The sequence below is a fragment of the Seriola dumerili genome, unplaced genomic scaffold, assembly GCF_002260705.1.
Source record: "Seriola dumerili isolate Sdu_G_001 unplaced genomic scaffold, Sdu_1.0 BDQW01000807.1, whole genome shotgun sequence".
NCBI lineage: Eukaryota > Metazoa > Chordata > Actinopteri > Carangiformes > Carangidae > Seriola > Seriola dumerili.
The window spans coordinates 710,559-730,704 of record NW_019175062.1 but is presented as its reverse complement, the minus strand read 5'-3'; the positions used below and the strand labels follow the sequence as shown (position 1 = coordinate 730,704).

Below are 20,146 nucleotides of genomic sequence, written 5' to 3'. Positions count from 1 at the left end.
TATCTATAAGGAATTCCTCCTAGGTTACAAATATGTGCTTCAAATGACACCAAAATTATTGCAGGATGTATCAATTTATAATTTGTTGTCAGTTATTACAATTCATTAAAAATGAGAAATAGATAAAGCCTTCATTTAATTTGTGGTCACCTGCTGCCTTCTGCTGGATAATTTGCATTTTTTCTGCATAAAAGCAGAATCAACCGTGCATAAAACTGCAAGATATCTAAATGCCTCTTAATATCTAACTGTATTACTGACTTTTGTCAAGATACAAGAATGCCGTCCAGGCTCTGAAGGAGTGTGACACACAACAGGAGGCTCAGCGTCAGGCCCACACAGAGCAGCTGCAGAAGGCTGAGAAACACATTGTCAAACTGCAGGAGAACGTGGAAGCTCTGACTGCACAGATACGCCGCATACAGGACGACCAGCAGGAGGCTGTGGAACAGAAAGATGAGACAATCCAGAGGTCAGACGGACACTGGTAGAAAAAAAGGACAAAAAAAGCAAATGTCGTCATATTAACATTAACTGGAGAACCTGTGTGTATGTGTGTGTGTTTTTTCAAAGGCTTCGCACAGAGGTAGAAACAACCCGGACTTGCTGGAACCAGTACATGAGTGATGTGTCCAGTGAGATGGTCGTCAAAGACACAGAGATGATCGCCCTGCAGGAGAGAGAAACCAAACTCAGGACTGAGCTGGAGAGGAGCAGGGAGGAGACGGAGAGGTGAGAGAAAGGGATATGATAAAAACATTAGTTCTGATTATGTAGCTTTGAAGATATGAGTTATACCACCTGATCTGTTGTTCTTCCTCTTTTATAAAATGTGTGTGTGTGTGTGTGTGTGTGTGTATTGTCAGGTACAAGCAGCAGCTGAGTGCTGGTTTAAAGAGAGAGCAGGCTTTAGAACAGATGCGTGTCCAGGTGGAGCTGGAGTGGCAGAGACGCTGTGAGGACATGAAGGCCGAACACTACCTTGCCAATGAGCAGCTAATACAAGACCTGACCCAAGCTAGAGATCAGGTCAGCCCCTCACTCACATTACACAACCCCACTCTACACAGTGTATGTAGCTCCACTGGTGCGCACCTGAACATTTTAATGTAATAATTTGACATGGAAGCAGGCATATTGCCTCATGGGACACAGCATGTGGTCAGGAAGTGTAGGCGAGTCTTAGACAGAGGTTGGGACACTGTACTGGTGCTGATGAGAGAGCGATGATACACAGTGAAGTGCACCGTCATAGTGTCAGTTGCTGTATCTGGCCTTGTGGGTGTTGCTCCTGCTGTCTTAAGAATCTGTGGTGCTCAGTCATTCACAATGACTGATACCAAATACACACACAGTGACTACGTATAGGTGCATAAACAAAACAAAAGCAACCTACAGCCATAATATACAAAAACACAGTGGCACATGTCTAGATCATCAAGTTCATCAATCATGACCTTTTTCTTGTTTTATCACCATATGGAAGTTTCTTGTTATAACAACAGGTTTTGAGAGTTCTGTGTTGTTATGACAAGAAAAGTTTCTTGTAATAACTTGATAATTTGTTTTCTAGTAATATGTCATCATAAGTATCTTATAAGGTGAAGAGGATCTTCACTATCAGATTGTGGCCAAAAAAATCTGATCAGGACAAATCAGGACATCCCTACAAACTCTTTTTCATTCCAAAAGTCAGTTTGCAGTGATGCATTATGTAATTATTTATATACATTTTTAGCTGCACTGATCAGGCTGTCATTAGATGTCTGTAATTGTGTAGTGTAAAGGTCAACTGAGGATTATTTTCTTTAGACAGAATCATTCTCAGTAAATTCAGCAGAATGTGTCAGTCAAGTGTTCATATCACTTCCCCTTAGTTACACAGTTCCCCTCAGATGCAAACAGGAAACAGTCATGTCGTGCTGCTGACACATAGTGTATCTTCCTCCTGACACCTGGGTGTGCCACAAGCCAGACCACACTGCTCTGACAGTGAAGTGCTCTTTATACTACTAGTGTTTCTGGAGTTTGTACCTCTTCAGCACACTTGTTTTACAACATTTGTGACTCCAGATGCAAACAGTGATTAACAGGGTCATTAAATCCGTCTGATGGTAAGCAAACAGCAGCCCTGCCACTCGTTTATAGTGCATGCTGCTGCAGTGAGTGCATTGATCTTTGCCTGTTTGCTGAGACAGAAATAGCAGCATCTTTGTCCTGCTTGGAAGGCCCAGGCTGATAATGTAATCAATAATGATACTAACACAGGTTTAATGATGGTCTCTGTCAGGCAACAGCAGAGCTGAAGGAGAAAGAAGAAGAGCTGCAGGACCTGACTGTGTTACTACGATCTGTTAAAACAGAGAGAGACCAGGCGATGCAGGTGAGGATGCATCCACCTTCCACTGTGCATTAATAAGCGCTACCAGATGAGCCATAGGGGTTTTGGGCTCTGTGTATCTTTTGTCTTTGTTTATAGATTTAAATAATGAAACTACTAATGAAACTTTTTTTGTGTAACATGTGTTCCACCATACACTGTGACTGCAGGCGGTGTCTTTTAATGGGTGTTACTTCATACAAGTGGTCGTTGCCATGAATGTAATTTGGTCTGGTTGAACGAAAGTACCTGAGAATATTTAAATGCTGCATGTTTTTGGTCAATTTCCAGGCGCAGAGTTGTTAAATCTTGCTCGTAAACACTGTCTCACGTCTCACGCTGCCCAAACGAATCTCACGGCAAATAAGAAGCCTGAAAATATAGAGTTACATAGGGAGAACAGGCTTTTTGAACATCAGGCTGTTTTGTTTTTTCACTTTGAGCCTTAGTTCCATAATCATCTCCTGATGGCCACACTGCCGTTCAGAATATTGTTGTGTGTGAAAACACAAAACATCAGAGAGAGACAGAGAAGAGGAGAGAGAGAAAGCAAGAGAGAGAGCGATAGATGTGGCTATGTTGTGGTGATCAGGCTACGCGGCTCACTGCAGTTCTGTCTCGTGTCCCTCCACCTACGCTCAGTTCCAAACCCGTGTTTGTATGTGTTTTTTAAATGAGTTTTTGGGAATATTTATGCCTTTGTTTGACAATGACATTGAGGACAGACAGGAAACGTGGGGAAAGTGAGGAGGGGTATGACGTCCAACAAGTGGTCCAGCTGGCTTGGAGTGTGATGACTCACTGCTCTGAGAATTAATACCCATGTGGTATGCGCCATAAGCACTTAGCTATCAGGTCACCCCATGTGTTTGTATATTAAATGTGTTTATATCTTAATCATGGTTTAAATATTGAGACAAGCAGTGGACTGTAGCTGACTCACTAAACATGAATGACAAAGTTATGCAGTGATATAAAAAACATAAAGGTGAGGCTCTGAGAAAAAAAGTTAACCACTAACATGTAGTTATAGAGAGGAAAGTAACCATTTCAAAGCAACACACTTCTCATATATGTCGAGTTTTGCCTCATTCTCTTTGCTTCTACATTTCTTTTCTGAATCACTACCCAGTATTCCCAGTACAGTGAAACTTCCATTTTTTTCCATTTAATGACCTTTCCTCTTAAAATATCCTCATGCCAAGATGTCACCTTGGTGTTACTATCTACTGTGCCATCTCAGTTTATTGCAGAGGATAGACCAGTTCTGTGTTTCCAGCAATGATCCCTGTTAGTAGCCAAGCTTCCGCCGCAGTTTTGCTCAACATAGAAGTGAAATAGTTTTAGAAAAGTTGACAAAACACAATTGTGAATGGTTTGTGTTTCCACTGAGTGATGTTGTTTGAATAAAGCTGTTTTCTCGTGGGATATCATTCCAATTAAACATGATGAGCGATTTCCAGCATGTCGCTGCAGGCGCCATGACTTGAATGCGATAAAAGTGATTCCCTTTCAATTTTGTGAAATATTGCTTTGTCAAATTGTCTGAAAAACCACCTCATGCAAGTGTCTAAATTTTTTTTGCGACATTCACGTTTCCATGACTGGTTTTTAAATTCGCAATTTCAAATTGCATATTAAGCAGGTTAATGGAAACATACCTGAAATACCAAGTGCTGTTCCCTGAACGCATCTCCCATACAGGGCATACTACTGACTGAGTGGAAATCTACACCTGTTAATGTCCCATTCCCCTGCTCTGTAGCTTTACTTATTATGATGCAGGCACTAAGAAGTTCCTTCAGCCACTGCAGATTGTCTTTCCTTGAGGAGCAGTGCCAGTTTTGGCACTATTTTCTCCTTGCTTCCATGATCTCAGTATTGTGGAGCACATGTTACACCTCACTGCGTAATGGTTACTTATGTGCAAATGATCTTTCTCGTAGTGTTTTATCAGACAATATGGATGACCCTTGAGGCAATGCTTGGCAGGTTTTATTCTCATCCTCAGGGTTAACTAACCTCTTACAGACCCCCTACATACACCCATATGTCACATGGGGGTATTGTATGTTCAATCCAGCTCATGCCACATAGTTCTCCAAGAGAGCATTTAGAGATGTCCCGTGTTTTGGCCTTTGGCCTTTTCCTCGAGCATCCTGAGAGGTATGGTGGCCTTTCGGTCTGGCTCGGTGGCTCCCCGACATACCAGCCTGTGTGAGCTCCACTGGCACCAGGAGGAAAAACACATGGAGGTTCTGTACATGTAAACCTTCTCAAGTGACTCACAGAGCACTCCAGCTAAATACTTGGAATGAAGCTCCACATAGCAAGGCGTGAAGTATTTGTTGACCTATTATCTAAAGACATTAGCCTGCACATTTCAGCTTTCTCTGAGAGTGTTTGAACATTATGGCTGCCATGTTTAATCTATGATGTTACAGCTAATCCACCACTTATTTCAGTAAGAACAGAACTAAAGTGACTTGTTTACAAACGTCATATACAGATGAGCTCACAGCTGGTCTTTCTGCAGACTGTGCAGATGACAGAAAAAGCCAAAGAAATGTAATCTACTCTTCATCCTGAGCAGATCTTGACTTCATCTCTCACTTCATGTCATATAGTCAGTATGAAAACTGTCTGTAAGAGCAAGCAGAACTTTCAGCACAGTGACACAACAAGCTGTAGACTCACACTCATATCAGAATGTAACATCACATGGAAATGTCTCCAGTGCTAAAGTTCCCACAGGACTAAAATCATCTATGGTACAGTCCTAGCTGACTAGACAGCATCAGTTACCCCCGGTGGGTACTCTGACTCTGCTGACTCAGCTGTTGCACCATGGTGCAACCAGTTGTCTGCGTGCAACTGTTTCTGTAACATAAAAAATTAGTAGGCAGGAAACAGATCAGATCACCAAAAATATCATTGGAAAACATTTGGTTGTTCATTTTGGCACTTAACTACTTTACAACATCTTCCTGTGCAGCAATTTGGAACGACTATAAACTCATTTGAAAGAAACGTAATAAATGAGCTAACTGGCTCAGGTAAAGTGATTTTTATAATGCTCTCATAATGCCCCAGATGTTACCACCTGTATTGGTGCGTTCCTTTAGTAAACACACAGATAGATACAGTCTGGCTGTTTAGTGCCTGAAAAAGGGGCTGCAAATATGTGGTAAATGTCCTCCAATACATGCAGTACTCACAGTAAAGCAGAAGAGAAATGATACAGAAAGATGAAGATACATACAGTACACTACTCTGTTCACATGAGTGTGTGTTTATCTACACACAGGGTCTCACACCAAAGGTAGACTCTCTGGCATCAGAAGAGATCCGTCGTCTGCAGGAGCAGAACAACATCCTGCGGGCTGTGGTCACCCAGATGAGGAAAGACATGGAGGGTCTCAGCCATCCCCCACCCCCTCCCCAGGCCCAGCCACAGACCTCCGCTCCTCAGCTAGTTCAGCATCCAGGAGCCGCTGCAGCCACCTCCATCACCCCTACAGCTGACACTCAGATGACCACTGGACCACCTCCCCAATCCACTGACATCTCCTCCAAAGTCAGCCCAGCAGGTGTGGACCAGTATTTCTCTACTACACAAACATGGTTGATGCAGTCATTACTGTTTTTACTGTGGCAAGCTACACTTATCTTTTTATTGTTTAGCACCAGCAGCTACTTTCACAAAAACAGACTTTGTGTTTTTTTTCAAACTAATAACCAGACTTCAGATAGACATGTAAATCCATCAGTTGCACAAAGGTGTCCAGTTTTCAATCACCTTAAAGGTTTTATATGTAACCTTCAGAAAACCCTTGTTAATAATGACACTGGTGGCTGTTAAGTGAACTTTACAGTTTACATGAATGAATGTGATATTTACCCATAATTATGATGATATGGACCTTTTCAGATATTTCTTCGGAGAGGTGTGTTAGAATTTGGTGTGTGTGTTTTCCATGCCAATTATTAAGGATTTGCCAAAACTGAATCATGACTGGACATGAATAGAAGAGATGTTCAACAGTTTCAGGTTCTTCAAGACAAAGATGTGTCAACCTAAAATACAAATCTCTTAAACGTTTCTTTGTTAAAAACTATTATTTAGGCCAAGAATAAAGACTAACACAGATTCTGTGTGTACTATAGAGCAAACAACAAGACAGCAAACTGTGGCTACAGTTGCTGCTGCAAAGCTAATAAGCAAAGAAGACGAGACGGTTTCCCATAGGCAGCAAAACTCACAACAGCTAACATCACAACAACAGCAAAACTTGGCAAACACACAAATATGACACTGGTACCTGCTTGCTAACTAGCCAGCTGGGATCAACTGTCACAAACATTAGCGGACGGGACAAAACCAAACAGCAATCTCTGAGGCTGAAAAACTGTTTTGGCCTCTACATCTAATTTCCTCCTTCATGACAGCTGTACGGGGGGAGAATGTTTATATAACTTGCTGGTTTACATTTTTATTAAGGCTTAAAGTTATGTATAATTGAGGGCTCCTTGCCCATTTTTGGATTAGCCGGCAGTTGGGGGCGGTATAAGGTACTGGCAAGAGGGCGACGGCAGAGCAGCTCACCCTGAGCTTCAAAACCACTCTTTAGAAACCTGTGAGTGACATCACAGGAACTACAACCATCTTTGTTTACAGTCTATAGACTAAAAACACTACAGACCTATTGGCTCTATGAAACATATCAAAACTAATGTCACTGACCTGTCTTGCAGAAACACAGCAACCTCCCCATCTGTCTTCCTGCCTCTCAGCTTTCAGAGGTCTCTCACGGATGTTAACACAGCTCTTTTCAAAGTGTCTTCTTCTGACCTTCTGCTCATTGGCTGTTTCTCAGCCGTTACGCCTTCTTGATAATGCAATTATGTTGTGGAGCATATGCCGCTGTCACGCCTCCACCGGTAGATGTTGCGTCCATGCACTTGCCTTAACTCCACTGCTGGTCTCTCTGCCAGTCTATCTGCTGGTGTATCATCTGCAATCTCATCCCATTCCACATGGTCTGGTGGTGACAGAGGGGTAGATTGCTCCTTCTCTTCCCCTGGAAATCCTTAAATTGGCACTATCCATTAGCATGTGTCAGATTTACCGTCTCTCGCTCGCACTGCCCCCATTACCCCATCTCCCCTCTTCTCGTCTCCTTACCCTTGTTCTGTGCGTGAGCACGAACACCCCCTGCTGCTGATTGGCTGGAATAATGCTGTGTGACTCAGTCTGAGCCACTTTGTTTGTTTCTCATTTACAGAGCCAGGGCTGTGGAGGTACGCTGGATTTTGTTTCAGCACATTGACACACAGAACAAAAAGCTAGTGGACCATGAGGAGATATTCACTGAATCAAAGTGTATTGGATTAGAATCACTTACTCTATCTTTAAGTAGCTTCACCACAACCAATGCTGATGTATCTTTCATTATGATGCATTATGTTATATTGAGCAAGTTTCAGGTGTCTGTGAGTTGAAAATTGAATTGATTTGTGTGTTGAAAATTGATCTGTGAGTTGAAAATTGAGCTGATTCATTGAAAAATGGCTGCTGGAAAGAAGAAAGGATTTATTGGACTGTGGAATAAAACCAGTGGAATGGTTCTTTAAACTGTCACCTGGTATCATGCCCATACTCAGCTGGTAAAACATGGCTGCTGTTCTCTAACACATATTGGTCCAAAAGACAGACATAGTTTAACATATAATTCACCTAATGAGTGAAATCCTTATATCAGTTGGAATGATGTATATGTTTTTATTTGTCTTCATTTGTCATTTTTCCTCAGGTGGTCAGTTTGCAGAGAAACGTCCTGAAAGCTCTGTTGTGAGGAAGCAGGAGGACAGAGTGACACACACAGAATCTGCTCTCGCCAACATCATGGAACAGGTACTGAAGGAATCAGGAAACTGGTTGAAGTTGATCAGTTCCATCCAGGTAAGTGTCTGGACCAGATGTGTCCATGGAAACAAGTTTGTTTAGAGCTGACTGCGGGACAGTCAAAAGAGGGCAGGATAATTTCCTTTATTGTATCCCAGCCCTCCATAACCTTGCTCCAGTTAGAGATTGTCTATTAAAAGGTCAACTCACCAGTCGGTTGTTGGGAAGGTATTGTGTTAGCTGCTGCAGCAAACCAGCTTCCTCAAGTCTCATTTTGTCCTCCTCCCAGAGTGCACTGGTGCAACAGCTCCAACAGGAGAACCTGTATTTGAAGCAGAGACAGGCCTCAGGTCAGTGTCAGAACGTCCAGGGTGCGAGAAGCCACCCTCCTGTCGTGCACACCAGGCTGAAGCAGGCAGCGTCCTGTATCGCCCATCTGAGCAGAGACAAACAGCAGCTGATAGAGATGTGCAACCGCCTTCGTGCTCAGATCAGCACAGCTGGACTACAGGGTACAATAACAGACACACACACATACACACAGTGATGTTAACACCGTGTGTAATTAAAGGGACAACATCAGTAGGTATAGTAACTGACTAGATAATAAGTTACTAATCCAATTCAATTCTGTGCTCCATTATTATTGTGTTCAATTATTCCAGCCAGACTGAACCGCAGCAGTCCATCATGACTGACACACTGAGCCTTTAAACCAGCAAAAGATCAGATAACACATCGCAGTTTATCACACACTAAAGAATTGAACTGGTTAAAATCCTGAGGCCATCCCTGAAACCTTTTTGAACAATTCTCCAGCTGAAATATACAATTTAAAAAAACATGGTTTAATGTTGTAGTTCAGTTACTGGGGCACCAAGTTGTCAGTTTATTAAGAACACCTAGCTAAATTCAATGCTAATCAATTCAACCACTGCAGTAAAACCTCCATCTGTCAAGTTTAAAATGTTTAGTTTCTGTTGACACTGTAGCAGAGATACACTGATTCAAACCTATTGTCATTTTTGAGGCTGTAGTTTCAGGTGCTGGTGATGTTTATTGGATGTTAATTTCTAATATTTTGCCATCACCATTTATTTATATTTTCCTATAGGGTGCTTTCCTTTCAGCAGACATGGCTCCTCGCTTCACTCATGTCTCCTCCTTACATCTTACCTCCTCAGCAAGTTAGTCATGACACACAGTCAAGTCAAATTTTATTTAAAGTTATAATATGTAACTTTTTTCCACATTATCCCAAATGTCCCAGCAGTTTTCAAATCTAGAGAAATCAGTGATTTTAACAGTCCGTGTCATTTGCTTGCCTGGCAATGACGTCCGTGTTGTTGTTGCCTGCCAGAATGAATTTGACTTTATATCCAGTTTTAAGCCACATTTTTTAGATACATCTTTTTAGATCTTGATCGTTTTTAACTATGTATTTTAACCGGATGTAGAATTTTAGTCACCAGTCGTTAGTCATTGTTTCTCTGACAAATTATCAGAGAAACAAGCTGAGGAAACGTTATAGCATTCTCAGCTCCCAGCCCTTCTTAATTCAGCTCCTGTTAAAAACCTTCTGAAGAAGAAATCCAAACCAGGAGAAGATGACAGCAATGACAGCAATGCTGGTGAAGACAACAACTCCCATGATCACACACTTCATCATCTATTGCCGTCTATTGTCATGTTTTGACTGAGAAACCCCTAGAGGGTGAAAATTACATACCCTGTGTGTAATATCAATATCATTGATGATGGCAGACGTCGATCAGTTTCTGGGTCACCGACCGATGTGTGGAGGACAGTAGGAAGCATAATAAGCAGAATGGAAAGCACCCAAAGACCCCTAAAGCACTGTGTGTCTAACAGAACCAGTGGAGCCAGAGAAGGACGCCTCCACAGAGAAACAAGGAGACCAACATGACCGGCTGTCTGCTCTGGAGCAGCTGCAGTACCAGCTCACCACACAGGTACCTGCTCCAACTCAAGTTCCTTTACAGGTTCTTCTTCATCACACTTATCTTTTCATATTGTACCACTTCAGATTTACCAAGTGAGGTCGTCACTAGGAAAGAAGCTTCACTTTAAGTACAACAGCACGGGAGCAGTTGTCATTACACACAACCGTTATGTATGCCATTTATAGTGCTAGTGCCATTAATCAATCACACGTATCTGTTTACATCAGCACTGTTATATCTCAGTCATCGTTAATAAACATCAGACAGTTGGTCAAAGATTCATTTATAAAGCTCATATTGAAACAGACTTTACAAAGGAGGCTACTTCATGTGTTTGTACACCTGGTCTGAAGTAAGTGTGAGGTGCACACATTCTTTTCTAAATACCCGGTTATGTGAGGAAAATGGTGTGTATCAGCTGTTTCCAGTCTAATCACTGGCTGTATGTTTAACACAGACATGAGATTCATATCAATCTTCTCATCTCACCCTTGGTAAGAAAGTGAATAAGTGTATTTTCCTAAATGTTTTAACTATTTGTTTAAGCTGGAACAGTCCTGATATTAGAATCAGTTAGAGTGAGTTATAGTCTCAGTATGTCCAGCAGGGGGGGGTAACCATCAACCATTAATGTGCTGTGCCCTTCAAGGAAAGCAGGTGCAACACTGGCAGGTGAAAAGAGGCAGCAGGTGACACTGTGTGTCATAGAGCAGAAGGACAATCAGAAAAGAGCCACTAATAACTCTGTCTGAAAGAACCTGGTGCTGAGTATGTGTTTTACCAGCAGAGAGCACAGTGGCTCCACTAATGGACTTGTGTCCACAGGAGCTGCAGTACGCTCTGAGGCAGAGGCTCTGCACTGTTTCTGAACAGCTCCTCCCTGAAGCCGACAACCAAGGTCCTGCTACAAGAGGGGCTGCCAACCCCTGGTCCCAGGGTCACAAAACCACAGACAGGCCTGAGGTAACAGCAGAGTCTTCATTACTGCATTCATTAATAAGAAATGACTTGGCTGTACAGTTTACTCCTCATATTGAATGGTTATCTGTTGGTGAAAATCAAGTACTATTAAAATGTACTTGAAAGTAAACAAACTATAAAAAAATTAGTGCAACAAACTTCATGTTTAGTTTTCTCTACAACTTTAACACACCCTTTGAGTAAAACATCTTTAAATGAACTCTGTCCTGCTCTCTTCTTCTTCAGAGCGCCAGGAACAAAGAGAACACTCCTCCGCTCAGCCGGTCACAGAGCTCAGTGGATGCGGGTCTGCAGCCCCGCTCAGGTCTGTCCAGGTCTCTGTTGTCATCAGAGGAATCACTGCGATCGCTGAAGGAGCTGTGGGAGAAACTAGACAATGCACTCAGTCCATCTGTTTTCTCAGAAGGTAGCCACACCAGAATAACTTTTGTTAAAAATTAAATAGGTTTATTTGGGGCTTTCATGTTCCTAAAAATCATTATGAGTCATAATGTTTTTTTGGTATCTTACTTCAGAAGAACAGCAGGTTTACACCAGACATGAGCAGAGCAGCGTATGTGCTTTACTCCAGGGTTTGTCATCTAAAGGTTGAAAATGATTCTCCACCTGTGTGTTGGGGTCAAACATTTGCTGTCACTGAAGCCACCAAGTAATGTTTCTCGAGTCTGTTCTATGTAACAACTGCATATCATCATATCATATCATATCATATCATATCATATCATATCATATCATATCATATCATATCATATCAACATTAAATAATAACTTGAAATAAAATATATTGCAATGCTAAAGTGAGATCAGATGCTTACCTATTTTGTAAGTGGTCCAGGATGGATTTGTGATAACAGTATGTGCTGAAGCATGAACACTCAGAATGTCACCTCCCTCCTGTAATTTATTTACAACCTTCTAACTGTCTCCCAACTGTCTAACTCATCACCATCGTGTTGTTTTATGTGTAAATAATGTTACATCCTGTGGTGTGAGGGTCTTGCTCAACAGCACCTTAGTTAGTGGTGATAATGATAACTAATCAAACCAGTGAATGTCACAGGCATCAACACACATGAACGACTTAAAACGCTCCTTAACACTTGATTTCACTTTTTTTTTTTTTATTACAATATGTCTTGCGTTAGTAAATTTTATGAACAAAACTGACACCAAAATAACACAAACAACAAACAAAAAGAATGATATGCAATCAAAATCATAGTGCAATTATTTTGGCAGATACTGTGATTGCAAAATGAGTCACAATTTCCATTAGAGTTGTCTCTTTGTATTTCATTTTCATAGGAAAAAATATAAAAATGATGAAGATGTGATTTTTGTTGGGTTTTGTACCAAACAAACACGTTCCTACTAATAGGGTTTGTAGGCTGCAGCATCTAATATTTCTAATGGATCTACTACTAAAAGATATGGTTTTAATTACATCATAGGCTGGTTACTACATTACTTGCTGTTCTGTCATATAATGGAGGAAACGAGAATATAATGTAGGAGGGCCTTAAGTAGAAAATGATGTTTATGGTCAAAAGGGTAATCCTATACACACTGTACAGAGGCCTAATAAATATGATTTATATGTCACAGACCGGCAGAGATTGATGTTCTCGAAAATGTTAATAACACATCAGACCCTCTGCTGAGGGTCTGATGTGTTATTAACATTTTCGTGCTCATATAAAGGAGAAGTTGAGCTGTGTAGAAGAAGACCATGCACAGATCTTGCAGAAATGACCAGTACAGGTAGTTGGGTTACAGTTGGGCTGTCTGCTTCGACCATTTGGGTTGACAGGAGAGAAATGGGGGAGAGAGGAGAAAGAGGGGGGAGAGAAAAGTGAGGGACAAGGAACAGCTGTACATACTCTCAGAACATGAGTCTGGTGGGGGGATATGTGGAGTCAGGGCTTCTTATGTCTCAGTTTTTCTATAGAGGATCATAAAGACCCTGTGGACCCGTCCTGAAATACATCAAGTCCTCATATAACTGTGGACTGTAAACAGGGATTTAATAAGTGTGTCAGCAGTCAGTAATACCATCACACGAGTGGGCATAGTCCTCTGTGTTACCGACAGTACGGCTGCAACCCCTGCACCCAGTGTGAACACCAGTGCAGTGGCTGGATCAGTGAAGGACAGATGGCATGGCTGTTGCCCAATGTGTGGTCTCTGTCAGCTCTCCAGAGACCAGTTTCTCAACCGGAGCGGCCGCCAGATCAGGCTGAGACGCAGTGATCAGCATCATACCATCCACTAATTGTGAAACAAAACCAAAGTGGCACAAGGTTACAGTACATATCTGATAACTGCACAGATGGGGTCAAAAAGTTTATCAAAGATATAAACAGTTGAGTGAGTAAAGATTAGATAAAGTTCCTCTTTTTTTCATTGTGAGCAAGGAGGCACTGTGAAGTCGCAATGTGAGGGAGGAGCAAGAGAGGAGGTGTTGAGAAATGTTAAATCCGATTCTTCATCTTTATTTGCATCAAAGGCAATGCTGAGTTCATGTGCTAGATTGTTTTATTCAAGTCCATGCAGCAGTTTATGTGATGATTAGAAAGCACCGAAACACAGTTCTGGATCCAGGCCTCCAGCTTTCTTTGAAACAACAAGGAAATTTAGTTAGCCTGGATGCTTCCTGCCACAGCTTCATCTTTATTTTAATTTACATGACTCTGCTATTAAAACAAATCTAATTACAATAAATCTAATATTCCACATCCACATTCTTCTTTTAAGACACATTTCCTTAAAGTTCCCCTCAAAAGTTTGGTATCTCTCTTTCTCTCTCTCTCTCTATGCTTGTGTCTGAGCTGCTCTCGTCATCCCACCACTAAGTTCTTGGGACAAACGGTAAACCTCAGGCTCTGCCTGTTGTCTAGAGATGTAGAGGAGGAGTTTATATATTTTCCTGAAAGCCTGTGTCATGGAGAACTGTGCTCTCTCTGTCCACTGTGATGAATGGCCTCCTTCCTTGACTATTATTACTTTACTTTTATTGTGAACAAGCAAAAGTGAGATACAATAAATTCCTGCAGTGCCTGAGCTCAGTGAGGTAGATATTCCACATGTTGACGTGTCCTCGACAAAGACACGAAACCCCAGCTTGCAACAGCAACAAAATGTAAGTTGCTTTGGACAAAAGTGTAACAATAGAAACCGTTGTTCTGCTGACTCTTGGTTAAATTACTTACTATGGTGACTTCCAGCGAAACTCTGGATGAATTAAGTCTAGTTCTATATGTGATTCTGTTGTGGCAGTGGCACACCAAAACCAGTAACGGTAATGTTTATCTGTTTGAAAGATCTAAATAGTTTAAATGCCACTGATGGTCTCATACCTCAGACCACTGTCCCACTTGGACACTTGGAGCCACAAATTTGAACCTAAATTTGGTTAAAGACACCAGCAAATGAAAAAGTGCCATTTAAATAGCACCTGTCTTGTCTCTCTCTTGTCTCTCTCTTGTGCACTCAAAGGTCCAGCTGAGTCTGATGGTGCTGGAGTCCAGATAATGGTGCACGGTATCAGTGCTCCCATTCATAGCCAGTCCCAAACTGAAGTCCAGCAGAGGATGAACCCCTCTAAAACACCATCACACACTACCAAGACCAGCAGACCTGGAGCCCCTGGAAAGATGAGTAAGATCCGAAACTACAATGTAAAAGACTGACACACACATGTAGGACAGTCTGTCAGTGTACTGGTCGTGTCCCACTCAGCCTGTGACAACTGTTCAAACCTTCTGTGGCTCTGGAGGAGCTTTGTTAAGTCTGATGACATCAGGGTTATCTCAGCCACATAACAGAAAGTCTGCATTACAAGCTAGAGGCGTGGAGTTAGAAAAAGGGGGTTCTAATGAAAACACTGTTTTATTGAATGTTTTTTATTGAAGATGGATCCATGCTATGAACTAGAGTTGCTCTGGTACCAGTACTAGTATCAGAAATGCCTCAGATACTGCCTAAAATACTGGAATGGGTATTGGCCAGTACATGAGTCTATGCACCGATCTGATTCTACGTAATTTATTAATAAACTTTACAGTTTCACACCCAGATAAAATGGCAGTTTTCCAGGAAATCAATTCTTCTTCACTGCTGTTTAGCCAAAGGCAACTACCGTTTTAGAGTGGTCAATAGTGTAACGTTCCACCAATAAAAGGGCAATGTGTAAAGTATGCAAGGCTTTAATTTGAAGGGGCAGTACTAGTGTTAGGACAACTAGTGTAGGATGTGTTATTTAATCCTAAATTCATTTTTTAATGACTGACAGTTGAATTAGATAATAAAAGAAAGATTCTATGGCATTCATGTATCCAATCATGTTTTACAAAGCGTTTAACCTGAGCCATACAACAATGACAGCAATCATATCACATCCACACAGGGTCAGTAGCATACAGCTGTTAAAAATATTTTTAACACAATTGTTTTGGATCAGTACTCGATATTGGCCGATGCATAAGTTCAAGTGTCGGAATTGGGTTGGAAAAAATGGTATTGGAACATCTCTACAAGGAACTGAAAGTCAGGATGTCTTGATTTGTAACATTATTTCATAAGTTTTCATGTAATTACAGCTTCCTCTAAATGATCGTGAAGTGCCTAAAGAGAAATGCACTCCAAATTAAGAAATGCTACAAACAGAAAAACACTAAATTCTTAATTATATTTTCAGAGTATCAGAGCTCATGTGTCTGAGCAGTTAAAGACCACAATAAATAGGCTTTATTGTCTATAATTCTATTTTTAAATGTATTTTTCAAGGCCATTTTGTATGTTTCATTGCCCTGTAATAACAGCTCCAACATTTATTATTCAAATTGTCTTGTTTCATTGATTGAACTCAGTGGCTACACATGCAAATCTGACTGTGACTCATCAGAGAAAAGATGCTAATGTTGCCCACAAAGTCCAGTAAAGTTGCTAATGCAGCCTTGACTAAAGATATGGTGCCTGGGCAGCTCATGGTTAAAGCACAGACCATGGAGTGCAGCTTTGTTGGATGTCATCTTCAATCTCTCTCCTCACTCATTTCCTGTCATCTCATATGAAAGCCTACAGACGATGAAAGCTCTGAGAGAGCACAAACCAGGAACGAGCTAGGAACTATAACAGAATAAGAAAGTCAAACCAAATTTCTCTGAGATCAGTGGTTAAAGAAGACATTCACTCAGTCAGCTTGGCATTCAAAGAACTAACTTTTGCGGTGATAAATCGACCAACAGAGTTTTAGAAACATTCTGTTAAAGGGTTTTTACCCTCAACAGTAAGAAGAAAATATGTTTTTAAGGAATTTAGAATTAAAAAGTTTAAGAAAATATGGAAAAGATATGTTTAATTTCCACTTCCTTCTAAAATAAATGAGGTTAATTTATTTTAAATTTTTAAATGAGATTTATCCAACAAACTAATTCTTAAGACTGAGATTAGATTTTGATGTGAATACCTGTGTTTTTTGTGAAAGGGAAATTGAATGTTTGGAACATTTTTCCACTAGGAAACAATGTCCTGTTTTACTGGAGTGATGTGGAGCTGTCACCCTTCACTATGAAGACAGTCACTTTTGGTGTTTTTGTTGAAAACAGGAATTTGGACTTTGGAATCATCTTGTTACTGGGAACTTACTTTTTTATTCATGAATATAGTTTTTAAAGACTAAAGTCAATTAAGAAGAATGTGTTAAAACTTCTGAAGAACTGTAACTTGTTAAAGAAGAAAGGTCTTACATTGTTTTCATTACTAGATGTGTTCAAGTTCATTCGAGGTAAGACACACCTACTACCTGAGCCTCGGGTTGGAGAGGCTGGACCCGGAGCCTACAGGTGGATGTGGATGGAGATGGAGATGGGGCCCTTAAAATGTTGACAGCAGTAGTAGCAGCAAGTAGCAGCATCATTTGCATGAGCAGTTAGTCAGCAGGCATGCAGCTACAGAATGAGCACAACACTGAGACTTAAATACACCGCCATGATTAAGAGGGTGCGTTGGTTGTGTGTTGCAGTGATAGGAGCATGTCATGTGAATGTAGCAGCAGACTCCTGCTAAGCTGCCTGAACTAGCAGGTCCCTTCATATCTGTGATTTAGCATTCTGGCTAATTTACTTTTATTAAACAATATGGGCTATGAACTTAATTTATATTAAATATATTAATTGAAATTAATTTCTATAAAATATGTTCTAAAAATATATTTAGTGAACAATATGTGCTATAAGATTTATTTCTACTAAAAAATATGGGCTATGAAATTTCATTTATCATAAAAAAAAATGCATTTATCAATTATGTATTTATTATTATTAAATTAATATCCATAAAGCAACCGTTTAAACTGAAATCTTGTACTTGCTGCCCATCACTGTTTGTCAAACAGTCTATAAATAAAGCTTCCTGTCTGCTTCAGCTATTGATCACAGGATCACCGTGTGCTTTTACAGCCCGTTATCACTGCACTACAACAGTAGGTCAGCGATATGAAGAAAACCCCTGTTTCCTCAGCACATCATGCTATGTGAAATTATGAACTCCAGTAACCCCAAGAAGTCAGACGAGCTTTCCTGGCTACGTCATCATCGGGGCCCCGCCCTTTAATCACCCTATCTCGCAACAGCACCCTCCCATCGCTCCTGATTGGATTAAACCTCACACCCCCGCCCCGCGATTGGCTGATTCACATGCTATCCAGGATGCTTAGATGTGTGTACCCACGTGTGCCGAAACCGGTTTACACTTTCACATTCACTGTGAAGCTAAATGCTAAACATGAACTTGACGGTCCACAGGCTGGGTGAGAATGGGAAGAGACGAAGTAATGCTTGACTAAGTTGTAGTCCTTAAATTGTCAAAACACAGTCGCTGATGTGTGTCAATAAAACACAATATTATTGAATTCCACATTATTAGTTATTCGTAAATATTCATAACAGGACTGGACATAAAGGAAATACTTTATTAAACATTACAAAATAAAATGGTACTGATGTCCAGTGGACTACATTAGTGCTAAACCATCCATCCATACATGCAGGGTTCAGGGTGCTGCACCCGGGGGAGAACACACCTGGACCGAAGCATACTCACGTTCATACCTGTCTACGGTTAATTTGACACAATCAAAAAGACATATCATAAAAGGTAGAGCTGGGTTGTTACGATCCAGTTGCAACTACTTTAAGGAAAAGATATCAGTTGTGTGTAGTCAAATATCTTCACACTTTCTTTCTCCATCTTGAAGAGAAACGAACACTTTTCTCGTCATTTTGTCGTCTGATGCTGCATCCAGCAGTCTGGTCGTCCGGCGGGGTGTGGGGCAGGGATGGGGATGGGGATGGGGGGGGCGACGGGTAAGAGGAGAGTGAGTTTGAACTCCAGTAACCCCATCTCAACATTAAATTTTTTTTTCTCTCCGTGACTACGGGGGCGTTCAACGAATTACTCCATCACTGGCTGGATCCGAGAGCCCTGCCTCTTTTCTCATTGGACTGCGCGGCCAAGCCAAGCTGTCAGCCCATGTGGCGTGGCCAGACAGAATGTGAGACATTTAAATTCATCAGAGAAAAAAGATTCACTGGAGCACCGAGCCCAACGTTAACCTTACAGAGGCAGCCTTTCCTTCCTCCACCCGCACTCACAGTGAGAGGAGCACTGCCGTGGACCATCGTAGTGCAGCTAACTAACGGAGCTAACGGAGAGACTACATGACATACAGGCGCTAACGTTTCACCAAGCGGCTCGAGTTAGTGACTGTTTTTTTCGGGGACAACATACAGAGGTAAGTTGGCTAACGGTTATTAGCTTAGCGTCCTCACTGCCATTATGCGTGACTGTATCTTTTATCTGGAGACAGGACAGAAAGCATATGCTAAGTTTAACGCTGTAAAACCTGTAATGTTCATTGCTAACTGCTATTAATACCGGATTGTGACTGTGTTACATTAAAATAAGAAACCCCTCCTTTAATTAACGGTATGACTAGACATTTTTGCTTTATTTAGCTAACTTCGATATTACGCTTGTAAGCTACATATCACCACGCAGCTTTTATTTCCTTTACTTGAAACTTAAACTTCATTGTTTGTTTTCTTCCTCTTGATGGAGATAATAGATTCTGGTGGATCATATTCAAGCCCAAATTAATAATTATCCTACATTTTATTCTATTTATTCTATTATTCTATTATTTGCCGTATCCCCAAAATATTATTAGTAACTTGCATGAAAAATAGACAAAGATTGGTTTATGTGCCCCAACACCACACTTTGAGAACAGCACTCAAATGATGACTCTAGCTATTAAAATGCCAGTATTCACTGTAACATATATTCCAACTGTTTAACAACCTGTTTGGAAAGGGTGTAACCAATGGTGCCACTGCTATTGTTTTCTTGTCTTGCCCAGATTTCAGTATCTTGTTCATCACCCTCAGTGTTTGACATCTGCATTCATTTTAGGCTTCTGCATGGATCAAACCAGCCTGGTTAAAATAATCCCTTAACTCCAACTGTAGTACTGTGTAGTAGCTGTGTTGGCTGCAGTAAATACTAGGGGTCTGTTATTATTGTTGTTGTAACAGTGATGGCTGGCAGACTCTGCCCTGCTGGATACTAATAATAAGCCATGATTAACACCCTGGGGACAGGCTTCTGACCAGCGTGACAGCCTGCAGCTCACTGAGGTCACCTGCCACCCTTGACCTTACCTGCACACACTGAAGTGCCAGGGTATCTGGAGAATGAATGGCAGACCATTATATTGAGATAAAAAAAGAACTTCACTTCCCTCTTGTACACTGACTGGTACAAGAGTCTCTGTGGCTACAACATGTCAGAGTTGAATAAATTCAGAGTAGTTTGCTCACTTTAACATTGTGGTTGAGGAACTGTCAGGCAGTCCAC

General features: G+C 41.1%; 2 protein-coding genes across 2 annotated transcripts in view; both read left to right on the top strand.

Moving 5' to 3' along the window:
* Positions 1-16,121, top strand: part of LOC111237057 (coiled-coil domain-containing protein 57-like) — a 30,888-nt gene extending 14,767 nt beyond the window's left edge. Inside the window, exons 8-18 of the mRNA XM_022766012.1 lie at positions 272-472; positions 574-732; positions 867-1,029; positions 2,291-2,383; positions 5,688-5,970; positions 8,194-8,294; positions 8,575-8,797; positions 10,164-10,258; positions 11,075-11,212; positions 11,456-11,636; positions 14,726-16,121. Of these exons, the coding sequence (XP_022621733.1) occupies positions 272-472; positions 574-732; positions 867-1,029; positions 2,291-2,383; positions 5,688-5,970; positions 8,194-8,294; positions 8,575-8,797; positions 10,164-10,258; positions 11,075-11,212; positions 11,456-11,636; positions 14,726-14,919 (1,831 nt within the window). The 3' untranslated portion in view covers positions 14,920-16,121. The remainder of the gene's footprint in view (positions 1-271; positions 473-573; positions 733-866; positions 1,030-2,290; positions 2,384-5,687; positions 5,971-8,193; positions 8,295-8,574; positions 8,798-10,163; positions 10,259-11,074; positions 11,213-11,455; positions 11,637-14,725) is intronic.
* Positions 16,122-18,768: 2,647 nt separating this feature from the next.
* fasn (fatty acid synthase) overlaps positions 18,769-20,146 on the top strand; it is a 55,903-nt gene continuing 54,525 nt past the window's right edge. Inside the window, exon 1 of the mRNA XM_022765992.1 lies at positions 18,769-19,022. The gene's annotated coding sequence lies outside the window, so the exon portion shown is untranslated. The remainder of the gene's footprint in view (positions 19,023-20,146) is intronic.